The sequence below is a fragment of the Plectropomus leopardus genome, chromosome 10 (assembly GCF_026936395.1).
Source record: "Plectropomus leopardus strain MGB_pleo_1.0 chromosome 10, ASM2693639v1, whole genome shotgun sequence".
NCBI lineage: Eukaryota > Metazoa > Chordata > Actinopteri > Perciformes > Serranidae > Plectropomus > Plectropomus leopardus.
The window spans coordinates 19,371,483-19,393,250 of NC_142185.1; the positions used below are offsets into that span (position 1 = coordinate 19,371,483).

Below are 21,768 nucleotides of genomic sequence, written 5' to 3' on the forward strand. Positions count from 1 at the left end.
TATCTATATATCTATCTATCCATCATTCTCATGCAGCCTCCAGCAGATGTCACTATTCACTCATCATTTCCATGAAAAAGTGTAGGTGAGCTCCCCGGAAGTTATAGTAAAATGACACCAAATGAAGTGAGAAAAGAAAATCAGAACACTTAGTATCTTCCTCCACGATCTCTGTGTGTCTCGTCAAGATTGACAACGTGCTGCTCCACAATGCGAGACTGATTCATTCACTCACCGCTGAAAATACACAGGTAAGTTTCTCCTCATTTTATGCATTTGAGATGTTCAACTAGTTAAACCAGTCCTCTGTGTCTTCGTCCACATGGTGAAGTGTCATTTTATATTCTATGGCTTTTCAAATAGAAGTCCTGTCAAAATTATTTGGCAAGCATTTTCGATTAATCAGTTTTTGTAATTCTTTTTTTTTTTCAAGCAAAAACACAAAACATGGCCAAGTTCCAACTATTTAAGAATCTAGGAAAGATTTGCTGCTTTACTTTGTCTTATAGCATTAAAGTAAACTAAAATGTCTCCGAGTTTTTTACTATTGGTCATTGAAAATTATATATTAATACATTACAATATACATTAATGTATGTGTTTATCATTATATATCTCAAAGATCAGTTGATTAACTGAATAAGCAATAACAATCAATAGACAGAAAATTCCTTTCATAATCAGCTGATCGTTTTAGATTCGCTGAATCACTGGTTTCAGTTTCTTAAGTGTTAGTATTTCTTAGTTTTTCTTTTGTCTTCTATGATAGTGAAGTTCACTATCATGTTTTGGTATGCTGAACTGAAAACAAGCTATTTGCAGTTGTCAGCTGGGGCCCTGGGAAAATGTAAAATAACGAGGGATCACGTTTACAGGAGGAGTGCAAACAAAAGACTCATCCCATAAAAATGTGCCTCCATGAATCATACTTAGTTATTCATAGAGGCATTTAAATCCACCCAGAGAGAGAAACAGGTTTTGCCACGTCTCAGTTTCATGTTTAAACTTTCCTCAGCAGAATTAGAGTCAGGGTTAAAAGTAGACTTAAATGGTTGAGGCTGTAAAATGCCATCAGTTTGTAGATAATAAGTTGCCAGTGCAGTGTTTTTGAGGATGGGGATTTATTTGAAAGTATTGTAGCACTAATGAAGGCCTCAGACTGTCTAACAAAATATTAGATCATTCTTGACTAAGGAAACAGTAGCTGACATAACACTTGCACTTTAAGGGTTCTTTATGTGATTATATTTTATCAAACTGCTTTCAGGAGTCCTTATCCAAGACGACTTAAAATTTAGATCAAAATCTCGGACTCAGATTACTTAAACAACAGAAAAACTATCTGCAGAAGAGGATTGGGTGTAACAATCAAAAGCTCCAAAAAAGAGTACTGCTCAACAGTACTGGAGGTCCAACTGAGGTCCAATAAAATACGAATACAACAAGGAGACATGTTAATACATAACAAATATCTCAAACTGTCTTTTGTGAACATTTCAATTAGAGCCAATATGGCCATATAAAGAAATCTGTCAAGAGCTGACATCGGCTTTTCTTGAAAGTAGAAAAAAATGTTGGAATTAGTCAATTGAGAACAGTCTGAAACCTGGGGTTTTTACTCACAGCTATTCCTTTTTATGTACATTTACTTCGTTATTTAAAACTTTGGCCATGTTAAATATAAACATTGGTTATTGTAACATTATAGCCAATATAAGACAGATAATAATGACAAGCATAAAAGTCCTTGTCTGCTTTTTAGGAAACTGTTCATCTCTAACCAGTATAATAATGTGGTTTCTCTTTGCCTTAGAAATAATGTACTTGTATATCCCTGGACTGGTGGCTTCCTGGCTCATCTATCGTTGGTACAAGGAAAGAAAAAGAGTGCTCCACAAGGAAGATAAATATGTCTACATCACTGGCTGTGACACAGGGTTTGGAAATCTCCTTGCAAGACACCTGGACTCGCAGGGCTTCAGTGTGATTGCAGGTTGTTACACCAAGGAGGGTGAGGACGAGCTGAGGAAGATCACCTCCGACAGGCTGACGACAGTTCACCTGGACGTCACAGACTCTGGGAGTGTCAGCCGAGCAGCAGCTCTTATCCAGACTCTGGTTGGACACAAGGGTGAGTGGCTTTGAGGAACTAATTTTAAAGGGTCACTTTACATTGACACTTATGTTTATCTCATGAGACAAGATATTTCAAAACAGTTGTTGAATTTTAGGTGAATCAACAACTTTCATCTGTCATGAAACTGGGTAGTATTGATCAGGCATTTTAAAGAAATTGCTCAGCCTTTAAAGGAACAGTTTGATGTTTTCAGAAATACACTTATTAGCTGTCTTGCCAAGAGTTAGAGAAGATCAATACCTCTCGCAGCAGCCAGTTAGCTTAGCTTAGCATAAAGATTGGAAACAGTGTGAAACAGCTAGCCTGACTTTCTTCAAAGGTGATAATATCCACCTGCCAGCACACTGAAAGCTCACAAATTAAAGCCCCATCTCTTTCATTTGATCAGTACAAAAAACAAAGCGTGAAAATGACTTTTTATGGTTTCACAGGGGTGTTATGTTCCAGTGTTTACGATTAACCTGTGATCATGTTAACTAGTGGTGATGTTTCTTATTTTTTTAAGCCTCTGCACCAGCGATAGCGTCACCAGAGACATTATGTTTTCAGGTTGTCAGTCAGTCCCATTCTCATAAACGTGATATCTCAGAAATGCCTTTACAGGATTTCTTTAAATTTGGCACAAATGTCCACTTGGATTTAACAATGAACTGGTTATATTTTTGTGGTCAAAGGTCAAGGTCACTGTGATCTTGTGTTTGTATCATTCTTGTAAATGCCATATCTCAAGAAGGTCTTGAGGGAATTTCGTCAAATTTGGCACGTCCGCTTGGATCCAAGGAGGAACTGATTAGATTTTTGTGGTCAAAGGTCAAGGTCATTGTTACCTCATCCATCTCATTCTCCTGAATGTGATATCTTAATAACACCTAAAATCTGGCGCACAACGTCCACTTGGACTCAAGATGAACTTAAAAGAATTTGTTGATTGAAGGTCAAAGGTCAAAATCACTGTGACCTCACAAAACATTTTTTTAGCCATAACTGAGGAGTGCCCACCTTTAGTCTGGGCTGACTGCACAAATCTTCTGTGCTGCTGGGTTGAAGATGCGTGTGAAGCATCCATATTTTCACAAACATGGATGTAAGCTGTAACTGCAACTTGCCGGTTTGCAGAGGCATACAGCCACATGGCAGTAATAACAGTTTTATCATAACTTTATGTTTTCACTGTCTGCAGTCACGACAAGCAATCACAAACGAGCCTAGTGACTTTTAAGTTCTTAATAGAAAGAGGCCGTAATTTTAGTGGCGTCAAAGTAATGCTCAAACTCAAGTTTTAGGACTTAACATAACAAGTTACACATAGCCCGAAGCAGTGATTTCACTTTTTGGTGTTGTACAGGTCCATGTCTGTGGGTATTAACACTTAAATCTCCTTGTGTTTATTATCCTGTTGTGTTGCTCCAGGTCTGTGGGCCCTGGTAAACAATGCTGGAGTCGCTCAGCCGTCTGGTCCCACTGACTGGCTCACCATAGACGACTACAAGAGCATGCTAGCTGTCAATCTGTGCGGTCTAATCGACGTAACACTGAGCGTCCTCCCTCTCATCAAGAAGGCCAGAGGCAGAGTGGTGAACGTCTCCAGTGTGTTTGGGCGAGTCACCCCATTCGGCGGCCCATACTGCGTTACCAAGTACGGAGTGGAGGGCTTCAACGACTCTCTGCGGTAAGACATGATGCAACCACAGGCTTTATAATTAATGGACATAGTCAGCGTGGTGTCACATATAGATTTCTGAAGAGCCTTTTTGAAGCTCATTGGAAGGCTCCAGACCGTCACTATCTTAAAATACGGTTAATGCAACAATGGGCAAAGAGGTGGAGCGTGGGGGGAGCCGAGGCGGGCAGAATGAAGCCTTGTTGCTTAAAAATGCCCACTTAGCTAAAAGCTACCATAAGGCAAAGAAAATAGGATATATGCTGCTTTTATAGACTGTATGAAACAAATGAGTTTTCACCAAAAGTGTACAATGTGAAGGTCCTCAGACCTCTTGGATTTTAACCCATTATAACCTGAAGCAACATCACTTTTCTTTCGCTGCTTTTTTTGTTTTGTTTTGGGTTTTTTTAAACCCTAACCCTTTTTTAGCAAATTGGTGCAATGTCTTTCAGAAACATGGGAAAGAAGGCAATGAGCAACTTGGTAAGAAATGTTCCCCAATTTGCAAGAAATTAGTAGTAACTATTTCTTAAAAAGCTAGAAAATGTCAAGGGGAAAAAAAGAAAAAAGCTGGGGGAAAAAAGCTATATTCATAATTATTAAAGTGATATTTTTGAAATTCTGTAAAAGAATTAAGTACGTCTTCCAGGTCATTTTCTCCTTTTTTCAAACTTTCTTTTCATGTTATTTTCCTTTTCTTTTTACCAATTTCTTGCTCATTTCTGGGTCATTTTTTCTTTAATTGCTTATTGTCCTCTTCCATGTTTTTGAAAGAAATCAAACCACTTTGCTCAGGTTTCAAAGGGTTAAAACTTAAGTTGACCACAAGGGTTCACTGTGTATAACTGGACAGTTTGAAGGGTGTCATCTTATGGCAAGCTGTTCGTTATTTGACCTTCCCTGACTGGCTATCCCTTTATTTTAACTAGCTGTCTGTTTTCCCTGGTAGATGCTCGAATGTAGTCACAGAGCGAAACAGGCATACTGCTGCTTCAACACGATTCAACAGACAGTTATAAAAACCTTTAACATGAGGAGCCTCACAGGACCGTGATCCTGCCCTGATTCCCACGAGTGTCTTCTTAAGGAGGCCTTCTTGACAGCAGGCCTCCTTTGTGTTTCAGTATCAACATGGCACCGTTTGGAATCAAGGTTGCATGCATTGAGCCGGGCATCTTCAAAACAAAAGTGACTGATACAACGGTGATGAAAAATAACGTGAGGAGGCTCTGGGACAGATTACCGCAGGATGTGAAGGACGACTACGGACCTGACTTCTTGGCAGCATGTGAGTTACTTCAACTTTGGTAGCAAATAATAATAATAATAAGCTTTTTTCCAACACATCACAGAATTATTCAGACTGAGAGGAGATGATTTTGTCGTTTGGTGCCCATCTCTACCAAAAATGATTAGTGAAAAAAATTATCTTAGCTTTTTCTCTCCGCAGTTCCTTGTCTGGCACCCTTTTCAGCAATTAGAGGCAAAATCCTTCATAGATAACTTTAATCATTTTGTTGTTATGTTCTCAGGAAGGAGAGCATAACATAAATGCGCAGTATTCATAGTCAAATTAATACTTGAAGTCATTCAATTGAGTATCTACATGATGAACTTTGTTTATATTGCCCTTTTTAAAAAGGCTGGAAATGTGTAAAGTCATGAAACACTCATGAGAAATAAATTTGTGGCTAAAAAAATAGCCATAAATAAATATTGATTTAAAATAGAAATAAATCACAACAAAAGAACTCTATTCTAATATAAAATCTTAGTTTATAAGAGGCTGCAGAGTAATCTTTTTTTGTTGCAACACCTACTTGAAGTAGTTAAGATGGGAGATAATGAGTCCATAATTTAGGGTTGGGTCAGTATAAAAAAATCCAAACTGGTTTGATATACGTCACACACACCAAATGTTACGCACTTGACTTAGCAGTAGTTCCTGAGTGGGACATAATGACACTGTTTCCTAGCAGCAAACAAGCATCTATTTATCCGGCTGCATTGCATAACACCGGAGCTCTCTGTCCACATTAAATTCATTCAATTTGCACTTTTGTCATGTCATGTAGACAAAACACTAGCTTTCAACTGCGCGCTCGAGATCAGACTGAAGACGGAACCACTCAAAAGACGGTAGAAGAAGTAGCCTACTTGCTATCTTCCTACATTTGAAACATTACTTCTTTTCTTTTTAAAAGAAAATAAACATTTCATATTGTGATATTTACCTGGAATTACATACAATATAGCCAACAGCAAGTAGCCTAGCTTGTTATAAGCATGGTCATTTACCTTAACTAGTAACTTTAAACTCTCTGGCGATACATCTCCAGCCGGCTGCCACCTTATGTTGGTTTTTGTAGTGGAAAAAGGAGGTTTAATGAATCAGCTGTTCCTCATCCACAGCGGCACTTTCAACGTTTGCGAAGGATTAAATAGAAACTGTCTGTCTGACAAAAGTTCAGCCTTAAATGGCTCATCACATTGTGTGCAGCAAATTAGGACACACTTCCATGGGCTGCAAATCCAAAGTGTTACCGTATTGGAGACGTTTTCTTTAGAGACTAAACCTGGGCTGTATTGTCTCTTCAACCCCCCAAAATAAAATGAACTCTTTAGTAAACAAACAAAATGTGTCCAGCTTTGCACCTTCCATATCTACAGAAATTTGATCTCCTTCATGTTGCCGTGCTCAGCTCTGGTCCCACCAGACTCTCGTGGCTACATTGAGTCTGTTTCTAAATATATATACAAGATACAAGGTTTTCTTAAACATAGCTTATGAAATTTAAGGTGATCCTAAACCCTGCTACATCTTTTGGCATCAAAGGAGGAGTTGAGGAGTCTCACGGTCTGGGGAAGAGGCTGCTGTGTAGTCTGTTATGTTGATCATGTTGTCATATTGCTTATTATTAATGCAATACAAGTTGGATTTTGCCTTGTGACACTGTCAGCACAGGTTGATGATGCAGGCAACCTTTTAATTTGCCAAAATGTGTCATCATGAAAAATGCTGGTTCAGCAGGTTTACATTGCATCAAACCAGTTTAAGCTTGCATACTGGACCGGACCGGCAAAACCAGAAATCAGCCCAACACTGGCATGAAAGTCAGTTCAAAGATTTTGAAGAGAAACTATAGTACACACACTGAATACTGCAATGAGGCAATGTTTATGTGGTTTTTTGTTTGTTTGTTTTTACTTTATTTCACCTCATCAGTGCTACTTTACGGAGTCATGGATACTAACAAAAAAGACAGTTGACAACGTGTACAGATTTAATCTGAAAACAAAACCTAGTGTGTTTCCTGTCCAGTTCATACCAGATCTGAAGGCTACTCTTGAACGAAGCACTAAAAGCTACATGGACAATTACTTACATTTTGGAATTGCTCACAGTCCCTGAAAATTAAGGCGTTGTTACAAGAATTTGTTTTCGGGTATTAGCCTTTTTTTTTCTTTGCAATTTTCAATGACCAGCCCTCTTTTTTCCTTTGTATGTTGCTTTTGTTGTACTATATACAATCTTTAATATCCAGATGTTTCACCGAGAAAGACTGATCTTAGAGATGTGATTGAGCTGCTACAATAAACACGAAGTAATGGTTTTCTTGCTCTTTCTCATCTTTGTTACGGGTCCGGTGCCCTCTGGTGGCACAGAAGAAAAGATGCACATTCAAATTTATCATTAAATCTTTTAATTTTGAGCTACTGTGTAATAGCTTTTATTAGACTGTGATTCTGTTCTGTATAGATAAACATAAAAAGTTCATATTTTCAGAACTATATTTTGATTAGTTCTCCTGATTATATCATTTATAGGTTATGCTTTATATTGTGGTTCCCTATTTGCTCACAGGCCATAATTTGAGAAAAGTAGACACAAGGTTCCTCATGTATTTTAAATTGTATGCTTGTCTGTAAACAAATACCATTTGCTGCTTCAGCTGATCTGCTGTGCACTGACTAGCTTCATGTTTCATTTTAAGTCATTTCATTTGTATTGTACCAACTGAACTTTGTCTGCATTTTACCTCTAACTAATGATAATTTGCACAGCTCTTTTAAAGAAACTTCCTGGGAAATTATTATGAACTAACTGAAAAATTTCAGACCTGCATATAAACATGTGAAATGTTTTTCTTTCAGCTCAAGCAATGTTGGATCAAAGGTTTGGGATGTTGATGGACAGCGATCTGATGAAGGTGGTCGCCTGCATGGAGCACGCCGTGTCTGCTGTTCATCCTCGCACTCGCTACTCTCCTGGATGGGACGCAAAGCTCTTTTGGTTGCCTGTGTCTTACATGCCAACCTGCATCACTGATAGACTTTTCCAAAAAACTTGTCCCAAATTTACACCAAAAGTATTTGCACTTTAGTTTATGTCGAATTAGCTGTTGGAAGAAGAATTTGGGCAAACTTTAAGATCACTTAAGTGTATTTTATTTTTGTTGCACTAAATGTTTGTACATGAAGGATCACACCACTGATAGCATCATAGAAACATTTTCTGTATTATAAAATATGTTTGACTCTTTATTATGACTTTGTCTCTGGACATTATCATGCTTGCCCTATAAGATCTAATTTTACTTATTTTGATTATCAATGTTACAAATAAAATCAGAACTATATAATAAGGGAAGGGACAAACTGGTCTCTACAGTCTCACTTGCTATAATAAATTAACTTTAAAGGCGCAAAATGATTAAGTCCATTCTTGCACTAGGTTTCGTCTCTAAGTTAGAATAAAGTGGGTGCTTTTAAATAAAAAAATCTAAAGTTACTAAACATAAAACAATGCTGGTAAAACATTTAATTTTGCCCTTATATCCTCAAAAGACCTTGACACAACGTCAAACTCCAGTGTCGACTGAGAAAGGATCGTCACTACAGTCAGTCATTCTCTAATGAGGAAGACACATCTTCATCTAAAGAACTGTAGCATTGGTATGTTTGCTGTTTTGTTTTAAATCTTATACAACTTACTGTAAGAGCATTGAAATAGAATTGAGATGTTAACTTCATTCTTTGTATATACTGACTCAAAATTAAAGAACAGACACTTGACAGCTGTTGTCTAATTGATTAATTTATAATTTCACACAAAGCAGCTTAATGAGATCTGGTGCCATCTAGTGGTTGAGTGACAGTTGTTGCATAAAAGGATCAGCTCACCAAAAACACTGAAAAAACCTGGCTCTGCAGATAAGCTCGATTTTATCTCTACTGCAAAGACTCGGTGCAGTAGAGATGAATGGGGTTTTATTTGCGATACACAAAACATTTCAAAGAAGTTTCAGTTCATCTCTCTCTGTTTGTGTGGCACAGTGGTATTGGAAGTATTCTGATCTTTCACTTTGGTAAAAGCTGCAACCCCACAGTGCTGAGATGCCTTAGAAAATGTACCCTAAAGTAACAAAAGTCATTATGCAAACAAATCAGCCCCATGTTTTTCTATTACATATATTTTCTTAAATTACAAATTAATTTAATGCTACTACTGCTACTACAATTAACTACTACAAACAACTGATTTAGCAGCAGCGACCTCCTCCAGACTGAAGACCCTCCTGCTGGATGTTACAGACAGTACCAGCATCAGGAGAGCGGTGGAGTTTGTGAGCAAAGAGGTCGGAGAGCGAGGTGAGGCGGGCGGACAGCGGCAGGGGGTACACACTGATAGGGTGCCAGTCACAGTGAGGTACTGCGAGAGATAAAGGCAACCTGGACCATCCCATCATCAACTTATCATCCTCCTACTGATGTTTAACATGATTTATTTTTCGTATTTAAAAAAAAAAAAAAAAAACTTCACGCAGTCTGCATTTTTTCAGCAAGTGACACACTTAAGTTTCTCCCAACACAAATCTGAAGTACAGATCCATAAAAAACTTATCCTGACCAGAGTGCAAATGTTTTTAAAGCATTTACCATCCTCTGCTGGAGCCAGTGATTGGTCTGCTGGACCAATCACTGGCTCCTGTGTTTGGGCTCAGTGTTGCTCAAATCCATTTAACACAATTTTAAATTCTATTGGAGATCCCAGACTTGCCAAAGTTTGGTGAAATGTTTATAAAACATAAAATGTATTGTGCAAATCAGAGATTTCAGGGGTTAAAACTATAAATTTTTTTAATTATTTTCCTGTTTTATAGAACAAACCAATTGTTTACAATTTTATAGAAATAAAAAATAAAATCAAAAATTTAAAAAAGCGTCCTGAGGTTTTACAAAATAAAATTGCAGACTGCCTTTCCTGGTTGGCTGAGTCTAATACACACACTTTTATTGTAATGATCATCTATAAAATTAATTTATGAAAAATGCTAACACAGAAAAATTGGCAAAATGCCAAATATCAGTCTTGATAATCAGCCAGGCTGTTTATCTGTTGACCCCTAAAAGAGACAACTACTAAACTTAACAGCACGGGAGATATTTTTCTGATGATAAGAGAATAAGAGTGATAATTAAATTTTTTGTAACAATAAGGTTACAAAATGAGAGAGTTATTCAGTCATGTTTTCAGAGCAGCAATTTAAACCAATATACACTAACTATGAAGAAGTATCTCATGCAACCCCACTTCAAAAAGTCTGATTTATCCATTTAAGGCAAAAAATATGCAATAAACGCAACAGAATATCTATTTTCTAAAGAATAAAAACACAGACTCGTTTTTTTACAGAGAGAAAGAAGGCCTAAACTGAAGATCACTTATGTGACTAATATTTTTAATTCAATAAAAGTTTAGAATTACACTGTTTATGCTATCATTTTCTGTACTATAAAGCATGTTTAGCTCTTTATCGTATCTTTGACTTTAAAAAAAATCATGCCTGCATTACTGAATAAAAAGATCTAATCTCAATGCATTACATGTTATGGCTTTTGCCTCCTTAGTCACATGATCATCTTAAACACTCAACTCAATCAAGTTGTAAAGCTTTTGTTCTTGATGGAGTTTGGCTCCTCTGCCTCTGTTTCAACCCACTCCTCAGATTTTTAACAGTGATTTCCCTTCAACATCAAATAGAGAGAACAGTGTGTAACCTTTGGGCTGAGGTGTGTTTTCACAGTGCATCTGAGGTAAAAGGGGAATGCAGCTATCAAAACAGGGGCTCCTGTAATCTGGTGTTGTCTATTACACAACAGCCATGATGGTGAAACAGTTAACCCTGCTATGATATCCTCAGTGGACCTTGACACTCTGCAGACGCAGTGAAAACAATCATCATCACACCCTGACACAGCTTACAAGAGGAAGGATCATCACTACTTTCAGTTATTCTCTGATGAAGAAGACGCATCTTCATCTGAACAACTATAACTATGGTATGTTCGCATCATTTCTTTACATTTTACAGAGCATCCAAACAGAATCTGTTCAGTCAAAAGTAAAAGTACTCATTATGCAAAGAAATCAACTCTATGAGTGTTAAATTATGATACATTATATTCTTGGATTAGCCTAATATTACAGATTAATTCATCTTTAAGAAGCATTTTATGGCAGGATGATGAAGAGACAACTTGAACCACTGTTGCATAATTTAACATATCCTCAATACTTTAAAAGCTGATCTTTGGATTTGTGTATAAAGTTAGAGTTTGAAAAGGAAGTGGTCACAAAGGCTGTCAGATAGATGTAGTGGAGGAAAAATATTTTGTCTTTGGCAAAGTAGAAGTGTAAAGTACCATACAGTAGCAGTTACTTTAATCTGTCAATATGAGGGATTAAAAGGTGGTCTATTACCAGGATAAATATACAATATAGATATGTAAGCCCTGCTTTAAGTTACATTACTGGAAGTTTCACACCGAGTATGCAGGTCCATTACTGTCATGGCCAGATCAACCCACTAGGCACTGGAGTAGAAATTAGCTGTATTTACACACATTTATTAAGGGATATGCACCCTGTTAGGCCTCCCGGGATTACACTGAACCTCTTATAGTATCATTATTACTACATATACCTACATGTGTCTATGTGTAAATATCTGTGTGTGTATTTTCAAACTTAGGACTCTTTTTTTTCCTTTTTTTCTTTACATATTTTTGTTTGTTATTATTATTATAATTATTTCCATTTGCTTTGAAATTTATATTAATTAATAACTATTTTTTCTAGATTATTTTGTTAGTTATTTAACATATTTTATTTATGTATTTTTTAAATTTTTTGTAAGCTATTAAACTATTTTGTAATATTATTATCATTACTAATGATAATTATTATAATTGTAATCAGTTTTATTACTATTGTTATTTTTGTTGTACATTAGTTTTAAGTTATTAACTTATTTACACATAATCAGCAGTATTATTATTATTATTATTAACTACTCATTTTTTCTCCTGATCCTCGCACAGACCTGCACATTCCTTGATTAGCATTTAATACTAAAAATCCTTTGTATCATATTCAAATCACGATGTCATATATTTCGTCACACCTCTGTCAGGGGTTTTGAACCATGTCACACTGAGAAAAAAAATTTTAAATGGAGGGTTAAGTTGCTCTTTAATGCCATTAATGTTTGTCTGTGTCAGTGATGTGTATCCCCTTGTACATTTGCAGTTAATCGTGTCATCAGAAACCAAACTACACATAATGAATACGGGGGCTTTTAGAGGCCTATGAGAAAGGCAGGTTTACTACTGCTTATTCCTAATAAGGGCTAATGAGGATTAAAGGAGTGGACCTGAGTGCTATAATGTTAATATAGAACATGTAGCCTATAGGTGGACACTGGCTATTTCAATGTTAATATTCCATGTTTCTCTGTTCAGGTGTCGAGTGACAATCTGACAACATGTTTATTAGAGGTAGGTGGATTTCTTTTTGTTTGTAAAATCTGTTCTATTTTCACTATTCTTATTTACCTTTTACAGAATTTAAGTCGAATATTCAAGAAAAACAAAACGCATGAAGTTAAATCAGTGGATTGTGTGTTTTAGGTAATCCTGTCACACCCGGCCTTATCCTGTGTTTTACTTCTGGCTGCTCTCGCTAGCATCCGCTGGTACATCAGAGATTCCTACAAGGTTGATGGCTTCAACCAGAAGCATGTGTTCATCACAGGCTGTGACAGCGGCTTCGGGAATCTGCTGGCTCGGCAGCTGGATGGAAAAGGCTTCCACGTCATAGCTGCATGTCTCACAGAGAGAGGAGCAGCAGATTTGGCAGCAGCGACCTCCTCCAGACTGAAGACCCTCCTGCTGGATGTTACAGACAGTACCAGCATCAGGGGAGCGGTGGAGTTTGTGAGCAAAGAGGTCGGAGAGCGAGGTGAGGCGGGCAGACAGCGGCAGGGGGTACACACTGATAGGGTGCCAGTCACAGTGAGGCACTGGGAGAGATAAAGGCAACCTGGACCATCCCATCATCAACTCATCATCCTCCTACTGATGTTTAACATGTTTTTTTTTTAAGAGGCGGGAGAAGATACTTACCTCATATAGCTCATATAGTCTGCATTTTGTAACGTCAGGGACACATTAACATTTCTCAAACATGAATCTGAAGTACAGAAAAATCCAAAACTTCAATATCTGCTTGTAATGCTCCTGCCTCTTTCCTCTGCAGGTCTGTGGGGTCTGGTGAATAATGCTGGCAGGTCGATACCCATCGGTCCAACAGAATGGATGCAGTTGGAGGACTTCAAGAAGGTTTTGGATGTGAATCTGATAGGCCTCATTGACGTGACAATCCAGTTTCTGCCCCTGCTGAAAAAGTCCCGAGGCAGGGTGGTTAATGTGGCCAGTATTTTGGGCAGACTGTCTATGACTGGTGGAGGATACTGCCTGTCCAAATGGGGAGTGGAGGCCTTCTCCGACAGCCTCAGGTAGACGATACGTGAGACAACCAATTTATCACACATTCCCTTATTGTGGAAAATTTTATAAAGAGGTTCTTGGAAATGAAACAAACCTGTGTGTTCAGTATGCATTCACAGTTAAGTAACTGTGGCTTTCAACATGTAGTGGAGTGAAAAGTATGTAGCACTGTAGGTATTAGAGATAGCTCAGACCAGAGACTAAGCTCAAAGGAGCAGTTTATAGCTGGCACTCGAGAATCCCTGACCACAGACCAAAGGTTATGTCTGAACTGCCGGCTTATTTATGTAGAGAATTAGTAGAAATAGACACAAACTGGTACTGGTACAGTGGAAATTTCCCCACTGTGGGACTAATAAAGGATTATCTTATCTTATCTTATCTTATCTTAAAACACATATTTCACATACACAAAAAAAGCAGTTGTGGATCAAAACCATTAAAAAAAACAGATCTCAAGAAAACCAATGTTCCCTTAGTTTATCTCACTTTAGTTTGATTTTAAACCTATCTGAATTCAAGAGATAATTTCAGATTAGAGTCCCTTAAATCTAAATCTTAAATCTAATTTCTCCTTGAGATCTTAGAAACTCAAAATTTCCAACTTAGTGTGCAATCAGTCCTTTTTCTTAAGTCCTTTACATGTCCAAACAAGATCCACTACGCCCTGCAGTAATATACATAAAGTTCAGTCCTACCATGATCCAGGTGTGTGAATCCTTATCCTTAAAGTGCAGATTAATCTCCACTAGAGGTGGCTCGCCAACGTGTTCCCGCAGCTTCAGGTGTGCTAACACCAAACAATCCTCGCAGCTAAAAAGCCTGGCCTGTAAAACAGGGCAAATACACATACAAATGTTTTAGTCTTATATATTTTGTAACAAAAAAAAAAATACAAGTTCAAATGCTAAATGAATAGGATAGTTAAGGAAAAGGGATTTACACTGCTTATCTACTGATCCACAGCTTTTATGCACATCTCACTGTTGTGAAAGCATGTCAGACATTAAAGGTAAAGCACTGACACTCCCTGTAATTTGAAAAACTTTTATACCATATACAACTTTTTGACCACATTAGACCAGGCCCAGATCAAATTGAAAAAAGACTTAACAAATCTGAAATATTGTTTTAATATTTTTTAGCCTCTCTGGGATAATCTAGTCCAGGTTTGACATGTCTAAGTATAGTGGTTTTGAAAAGAGACATGGTCCAATGTGGTCTGGATTGAAAAAAAGCAGTGAAATCTACTTTTGGGCGTTTTCGCATAGTTCACAGTAGTTCACAATAGTTCGAATATAGGTTTCACAAATCTGAGGCTCTGTTTTAAATAATCTTAATCCTCCCTGGGAAAATATCGTCAGGATTTGGCCTGTCTGAGTATAGTCATTTTTGGTCCCATGTGGTCTATGTTTGGGGGGGGGTTCTTATTTATTTATTTTATTATTTTTTTGCATTTTCAAAAATATGTAAAGGTTTTACAGATCTAGAAGTCACATTCAGACAGCGTCAGGGCTTCACCTTAAATTTTTAACATGCTTTCACAGCAGTAAGAGATGCACACCGCCGAGGATCGGTCGCTAAGTGAAGTTATTTTTCCCTTAACTCTCACCCTTAATGCTGAACCGGAAGCTACGAATCGAAAGCTGACTTCAGCGTCATATCTGCGCCGCACACTAAAACAGCGGCGGCGTTTACCTCACTTTACTAGCATGGCTAAACTTGACCGTTCCTGTTTCACAGAGCCTCTCAATTCGCTCAAATGTTAGTTAAACAAAGAAAACCCACATAACACTCGAAATGGACGTAGCCACACCGTCTTAGCTTAGCTACCGGCTATTTTAGCTTCAAATTCAGCCTGAAAAACAAGAAATGAGCATGCTAACTTGCAAAGGGAAAATAGTTTTCAACTCACCAAATTATCACACAAAACTGAGACAACAACCAGAATCCAGTCACCATAGACGGAAGGCGAACCCAAAATATGTAAAAACAAAAATGTACGTCCCTTTTCAACATGCGTCTTTTCTCTTATTGTCATTTTCTCAGTCTGTTTATCACTGCTGCCTTTTGCTTTTCCCTGTTTTTCCTCCACCAGCAAGCGGCGCTGCCTCCGCAGTGATTGGCTGTTACCTACAGCACTGTTTAAAGGGGCAGTACACAAAGTAAAATACCAAAAATCTACAAAACTACCATTAAACAGTACTGTTAATCCCTATTAACATGAAAACAATTGTCATATCACTGCTGGGGAAAAAAAACCAGCTTGACCGGCTTAAAATGGTTAAGCTGGTCAACCAAGCTTTTTCGACCGGCTTGACTCATGTTTTCTCATAATTTCGATGTTTTAGCTGGTCATACCAGCTTGTGATGGTCACTCTAGCTGGTTTATCCATTGAAGTTCCTGTAAAACTGAAACAAAATTAATGTCCTCCAGTAATAAGTGTCATGAGGGGGCGTGACATGGCATAAATCAGGTAAGTCTTCTGTCATGTGTTATGTATAAAGATAAACGTGCACAGCTTGACAGGCTGGTCCCACCAGCAGAAATAGCAACAGTAGTATTTCAGTGAACAATGTACAGCACTTACATTAGGTTGCAAGTACATTAAGCACAGTAGCATGACATGGAAACACTCAAGTCAAATACAAGAATTTTGAAATTGTTCTTAAACACAGAGCTTGAGCAAACCTTTTTAAAAGGATTTACTCTGAAGAATATAAAAACAACAAACAGGCATAATAAAAAAGCTCTTCAGCTGCACTAAAGAAACATAATGTTCTGCTTGTGCACAGGAGGGACATGCGGCCCTTTGGCATCAAAGTGGGAATCATCGAGCCTGGTTTCTTCAAGACGGCTGTTACCAGGCCGGATCTTATTGAAGCTGACCTGAGGAGGCTGTGGACCCGCCTCCCTCAAGATGTCAAAGACTCCTATGGAGACACATACCTTAATGAATGTAAGTGGAACTACAGCTGATTACACTCAGCAACAAATAGTATGAAATAAATTGAGCATATTGTTAGTTCAAAGAGACACTTTAATTTCTCTTCTGGTACACTGAGCTGAGTGACCAATCAGATTGATTCGTTTGCCAATGGGCTCCACAGCCAGAAATAAACAGATGAGGGTGGCAACGAGGGCAGCGAGCACTCGCCATCAGCCAAACGTAGGTGCACCGCTGCCATCGGCTTGGTGTGTGACGACCTTAAGGCTTTCCCTGCAGGCACATTGGAGGGGCAGAGAGGTGTGCTCTCCTTGCTTTAGGTTTTCAACGTAGGCACGTTGAAGGGCAGAGAGGCCCCAGAACAGAGTCATATTGCCAAATATCATACTTCAAATAGGAATAATGTTATCTTTGACTAAAGTGGTCCTGACTGAAATATTCTGAATACTCCTCTGCTCTGTTTTTCCTGTCAGATGTGAAAGCTCAGGACTTCTCTTTGGGCATCTTATGCAGTCCAGATATCTCTAAGGTGACCAGGTGTATGGAGCACGCACTGACAGCTCGTTTCCCACGCACACGTTACGGTGCAGGCTGGGATGCCAAGTTGTTTTGGATTCCTCTGTCCTACCTCCCTTCATTTGTGTCAGACTTTGTTACCAATGCGCTTCTTCCTCCGCCCAAGGCAAGAACAAGTAACATCTAATGAAGCTCAGCGTAAGTTCAATCAGGAAGACTTCCATCATGTTTCATTCATCCACAATTACCTCTATCTCATTCCCGCTGACTCACCATAAGCCTCATTCTTATGTGCACATGTAAATAAATATTAAATATAATTAAATACATTGTGACAATCAGGGTTCCTACACATTTTTCATTTCAAATGCCACCATTTCTTCCAGATCATCTTTGACATGCGAGTACAAATAGCTGTTAACAGATATTGTGTAAATATAAGGTTTACTATCCAACTGTTAACACGCATGTTACATTCTGAGTATGTACATCATGATGCTGCCAAAAAATTGCCAAAATTTTTTAGCCAGGTACTGTAGCTTATATATAACAATTAACACCAAAATCAGACAAGTGTGCAAAGAGGCAGCGAACTAATGCTGAGGCAGCATTTCAGAGGCTATGTTATCGCTGTTACTAATGTTCACATACTCAGTCCAATAACGACATATTTTAAAATGTCTCAGTATGTAAGTGGAGGTCGTGCATCTGCGACTGTAATCAAGATTTGGACTGCTGCTTGGATCGTTGCTTGGATTTATGTTGTCTACCACAACATATGGCACGCAATGTAACACAAAAATGACTAAAATGACAATAACTAAAATAAAATGACATGCTTTTTTTATACTGCATAGGAATACTTCACAATATTTTTATTTTTTAAAAAGAAAGTGTCCAGACTGTGTTACAAAATAAGAATTTATTCATTCACGTCTCAGCAGCAGCAATTTAAACCATATGGGCATGTTGTGGATGATCACAGATACAGTTATTTGTCCTCATTATCAAACAAAATAAATCATTGTGTAAAGTTAAGAATTTATTGTTTATAAAATGACATATGCATCCTCAGGTCATGTGTTGCTCTTAAAGATAATCAACTACATAAATTCATTTCCATGCAAAACAAACATGGACACATTCAAGTATTGCTCCAAACAATTTTGGCCATTGTTCCAATATCATTACTAAAAAAATGATTATGTTGATTCAATGTCATAAAGTGAGGGAACATAATGAGTTTGATAGAGTACAAGGAGTATGCTTCGCACACATATTTTATCTGTTCACACTGGAGCACATTTCTCTGAAAACTGAATGGCATAAGTTAAAATCCAATTTTTTTTTAAAGTTTTGTTTCCAGCCCTGAAATGAGGTATATAAACATGAAAGATGAAGTAAATGCATCTTCAGTTTTGTTCAGTGGCAAAAAAATATCATAACTCAACATATTTCTCTAATAATCTTCGATCATATAAGTACTGTACATTCAGAATGCAGCTTACTTTTTATCTGTTATTATGTTTATGTTGAACTATTCATAGGATCTATTTCAAAGATATTTTCTGACAAAATCTTGCTGTTCAAATTTACAAATATACAACTTATTTATTAACATTTCTATCAGCAGCTTCAGTGCAAAGATATACATATTGTACACCAGAATAAAGAAAACATTAACACAAGAATTGGCATAAGAAACATCAGAAGGCATAGTCACAGAAGACTTTTCTCTTCGTTCTATAGAAATGTATTTCTCTCTCCTAAAACAATTTGAGTTTTTGTACACAGGCTGCATAAAAAAATAAATTCTGTGCAAAGTGTGTTTCTTTTTCTTCTTTTTTCCCCGTCTGTGAGAGAGGGGTTATACGTCGCTGTCCTCTTTGACGAGGTTGGCTGTGTCTTTGAAACTGTCCTCGGTTGGCGAAAAGGTGCTTGGACGATCCCTCTTCTGAGGTTTGGCGGGGGGGACAAACGGAGAGGGCTCGGGGGCGGAAGAGTCCCCGGTGCCTCCTACAGGCTTTTCATCTTTCATCTTTAAAACAATGCAGAGGGTAAACAACCTTAAAAGTATTTCTGTGCTTCATGTTTTGTAACCGGTGTCTCAAAAATGTGTCCTAACTTACCTCTGAATATGAAGGGTTTTCAAATGTGGTGCTTGGCTTTAATTTTCGCTTGAATAAGCTCCACTTTGACTCCTGCAAGCAGAAAGTGAGGTGATGTCACACTCGGGAATAATAATAATAATAAAATGTTTGACTTTTTTACAGTGTTATTTATTTATTGTATCTTACTTGTTTCCCCCTTTGGCTGTTGTCACACTGACAATTTCCCCACTGGGTGCATTTTGTCTTATTTTAATATATTGACAGACTGTACATAAAAGACTCACCTGCACAGGTTTGGTGTTGACAGAGGTTGTGTTCACAATGCCGGCACTCTGATGTCCGCGGTACGCCGGGTTCACAAACTTGTTCTCCAGCTGATCACCACTCACATTAACAGTCACCTGTTCAGAAGTAGGTTCTAATGTCAGTTTTATCAACTATGACGCCCGATCTAATTGGTTTAACTGGTAACATTTTCTTAAATTTCTAAAAAATAAAATAAAATCAGGAGGCGCTGGAACATCCTTAAATTCTCTGCAGGTGCTGGATAGGGATTATCTGCACAGAAAACCAAACGAATACCTGCATTGTTACTAATTTTTACCATGTTTGACCACAAACTGTTTTTCCAAGAACTATTTTTAATGCCCGCATGAAGCAACAGAAAATATTTGGAACAGCAAAGCAGTGTGTGGGTGTTTTTTTTTCTTTCTTTTTTTTAAATTAAGAATTTTGACAAGACTCTCCTGGCCAGCAGTCACATCCACAAACATTATACCTTTCACTCACTGTACCACTGTAAAATGAACATCTTGATTATAAAAACAAACCTACCCTTAGCAGTATTATTCTAAGCCCTCAGTCGGTTTCAGAAGAAAGAAATTCTGCTTCACAGATTGCATCAAAATCAATGAAAAGCTATTTGGCCAGCAGTCCATTTATCCACTGTATTTCAATCAAAGGTCCAGTGTGCAGTATTTAGGGGGATCTAACTGCAGAAATGGAAAATATTACTCATGTTTCTGTTTCGTTAGTTAATAATCACCTGAAACTAAGAATCATGGTGTTTTCGTTACCAGAGAATGAGCCATTCATGTGTACACATGGAGCGGGTCCTCATTCATGTTTTAACAGTAGCCCAGAATGGACAAATCAGGACGTTACAAATCACGTTACCTCAAGGCCACCGTAGACTCTACTACATGCTCGGAAAGAGAAGGGAGGCAGGAGGGGGTATTCACTTGGTTACAATATGTATCCTTCCCACTAGATGTCATTAAATCCTTCACACTGGTCCTTAAAATGTGCTCATACTGTATCATTTTCAGATGTCCTGCTTACAAACCTCTTTGGTTTGATTACAGTAAAAATAAAATGAAACTCAAAATTAATTGCATTTTGTTGTATGTTGTCCTTTAACACTTCATTTTAAAATTATGTAAAACTAAATAAAATATTATTTTCTGTGAACAGATTCTGACATGATAGTAACCACTGAACTAAGTGCAGGATGTCATTTTTAGCAATGCTCTGCTTTTTCTTTGTAACAAGTAGAAACTTTTTCTGCAGACTTTTCTGCCATTGAATCGGGCTTTCACCATCTGAAGGGAAGCGCAGTTCTAGAGAAGCCAGTAGGGACGGCCTCTCTCGGACATGTGCTTCAAGGACGAGATTAACAGAGCCAAGAGGAGGTGCAGAGTCCAGTTTTCTCTCTTGAATTACAATATTTTCACATTTTATTATTTGATTTGTGCCCAATGATGCAAAAATGAAACGGCCTTTCCCAGATTTAATGATTGTCATGTAACTCCATGTGTGACGGACTTTTTAAATGGTATGACATGAAACATATTCATCAATGAGTACCTGTGTGGCATGAATGACAGCAGGATCACCAGACACTCCAGGAGCTGTGGCGTATAACGGGTTCTCAAATGTAATTGGCTGCCTCCCAGCCTCCATTGCAAAATTATCATCCTGTGAGACAAAATTATATCATACTGATAAAATTGCTCTTCACATTTATTAAAGACACACTGTTAACTGTTTCTCAATGTAAATCAGAGGAAGCACTGCTAAGATAAAAGTTGTCAATAAACACCACACAGAGCACTAGTTTGTGGGTCAAAAATGCTGACAGTACACTTTCAGTGATTTTGGGCAAATATTAACGGCTAATAAGTGTCCCTCCAGGACTCACCATCTGCATGGCCGTGTCAATGAATGACACTCCAATGTGTGCCGGTCCGAGGTCAACATTATCACCCGAGCGAAACGTCACCCCATTCCCTGTGTCAGCGGACTTCACCAGGCTGCTGAGGCTGGACAAAAACAAAACACTTAAATCTGAACTTTGATCTAAATTCTGCATGCATCAACTTAAGTACAGTTTTCAGGGAGAGGACTGAAAAACACTGAGTACCTGGGTAGTTTAGGCATTGAGGGGATGAAAGATCCTGTTCGTTTGTAGTTGAGAAAAACCCCGACAGCCAGAGCTCCAGTGATCAGGATAATGATAACTGCCAGTAGAACAGCCACCGC

The 21,768-nt window shown here is 37.9% G+C and overlaps 3 protein-coding genes and 1 long non-coding RNA gene across 9 annotated transcripts in view; 2 read left to right on the forward strand and 2 right to left on the reverse strand.

Annotated features, from left to right (window-relative positions):
• Window positions 1-111: 111 nt before the first annotated feature.
• On the forward strand, window positions 112-8,876 carry LOC121948908 (retinol dehydrogenase 16-like). 2 transcript variants are annotated; one of them, XM_042494442.2, is made up of 5 exons: window positions 112-251; window positions 1,814-2,131; window positions 3,548-3,806; window positions 4,925-5,088; window positions 7,956-8,876. In XM_042494442.2, exons 2-5 carry the CDS (start codon window positions 1,819-1,821, stop codon window positions 8,183-8,185), a joined length of 966 nt encoding a protein of 321 aa, XP_042350376.2. In that variant the 5' UTR covers window positions 112-251; window positions 1,814-1,818; the 3' UTR covers window positions 8,186-8,876. The 2 variants fall into 2 exon arrangements, with proteins under 2 accessions (XP_042350376.2, XP_087939359.1); XM_088083233.1 differs by lacking the exon at window positions 112-251 and having other exon boundaries at window positions 1,791-2,131.
• Window positions 1,976-15,822, reverse strand: LOC148188506 (uncharacterized). The gene is made up of 3 exons (XR_015777636.1): window positions 15,568-15,822; window positions 14,351-14,479; window positions 1,976-2,115 (listed from the first exon to the last, which is right to left on the reverse strand). It is a non-coding gene; the product is annotated as an uncharacterized LOC148188506 (long non-coding RNA).
• On the forward strand, window positions 10,280-17,457 carry LOC121948907 (retinol dehydrogenase 7-like). The gene is made up of 6 exons (XM_088083236.1): window positions 10,280-11,144; window positions 12,606-12,641; window positions 12,774-13,104; window positions 13,402-13,660; window positions 16,449-16,612; window positions 17,074-17,457. Exons 1-6 carry the CDS (start codon window positions 11,142-11,144, stop codon window positions 17,301-17,303), a joined length of 1,023 nt encoding a protein of 340 aa, XP_087939362.1. The 5' UTR covers window positions 10,280-11,141; the 3' UTR covers window positions 17,304-17,457.
• A 488-nt stretch (window positions 17,458-17,945) lies between these two features.
• Window positions 17,946-21,768, reverse strand: part of lrp2a (low density lipoprotein receptor-related protein 2a) — a 60,652-nt gene continuing 56,829 nt past the window's right edge. For all 5 annotated transcript variants that reach the window (XM_088083231.1, XM_088083229.1, XM_088083230.1 and 2 more), the window contains 6 exons: window positions 21,650-21,767; window positions 21,428-21,548; window positions 21,094-21,204; window positions 19,512-19,628; window positions 19,246-19,317; window positions 17,946-19,154 (listed from right to left, as the gene is read on the reverse strand). In XM_088083231.1, the coding sequence (XP_087939357.1) occupies window positions 18,984-19,154; window positions 19,246-19,317; window positions 19,512-19,628; window positions 21,094-21,204; window positions 21,428-21,548; window positions 21,650-21,767 (710 nt within the window). In that variant the 3' untranslated portion in view covers window positions 17,946-18,983. The remainder of the gene's footprint in view (window positions 19,155-19,245; window positions 19,318-19,511; window positions 19,629-21,093; window positions 21,205-21,427; window positions 21,549-21,649; window position 21,768) is intronic.

Coding starts and splice junctions, on each gene's coding strand:
- LOC121948908 (XM_088083233.1), top strand. CDS start 1,792: ATGTGGTTTCTCTTTGCCTTAGAAATAATGTACTTGTATATCCCTGGA. Junction 2,132..3,547: donor GACTCTGGTTGGACACAAGG/GTGAGTGGCTTT, acceptor GTGTTGCTCCAG/GTCTGTGGGCCCTGGTAAAC. Junction 5,089..7,955: donor ACCTGACTTCTTGGCAGCAT/GTGAGTTACTTC, acceptor TTTTTCTTTCAG/CTCAAGCAATGTTGGATCAA.
- LOC121948907 (XM_088083236.1), top strand. Junction 13,105..13,401: donor CAAAGAGGTCGGAGAGCGAG/GTGAGGCGGGCA, acceptor TTTCCTCTGCAG/GTCTGTGGGGTCTGGTGAAT. Junction 16,613..17,073: donor AGACACATACCTTAATGAAT/GTAAGTGGAACT, acceptor TTTTCCTGTCAG/ATGTGAAAGCTCAGGACTTC.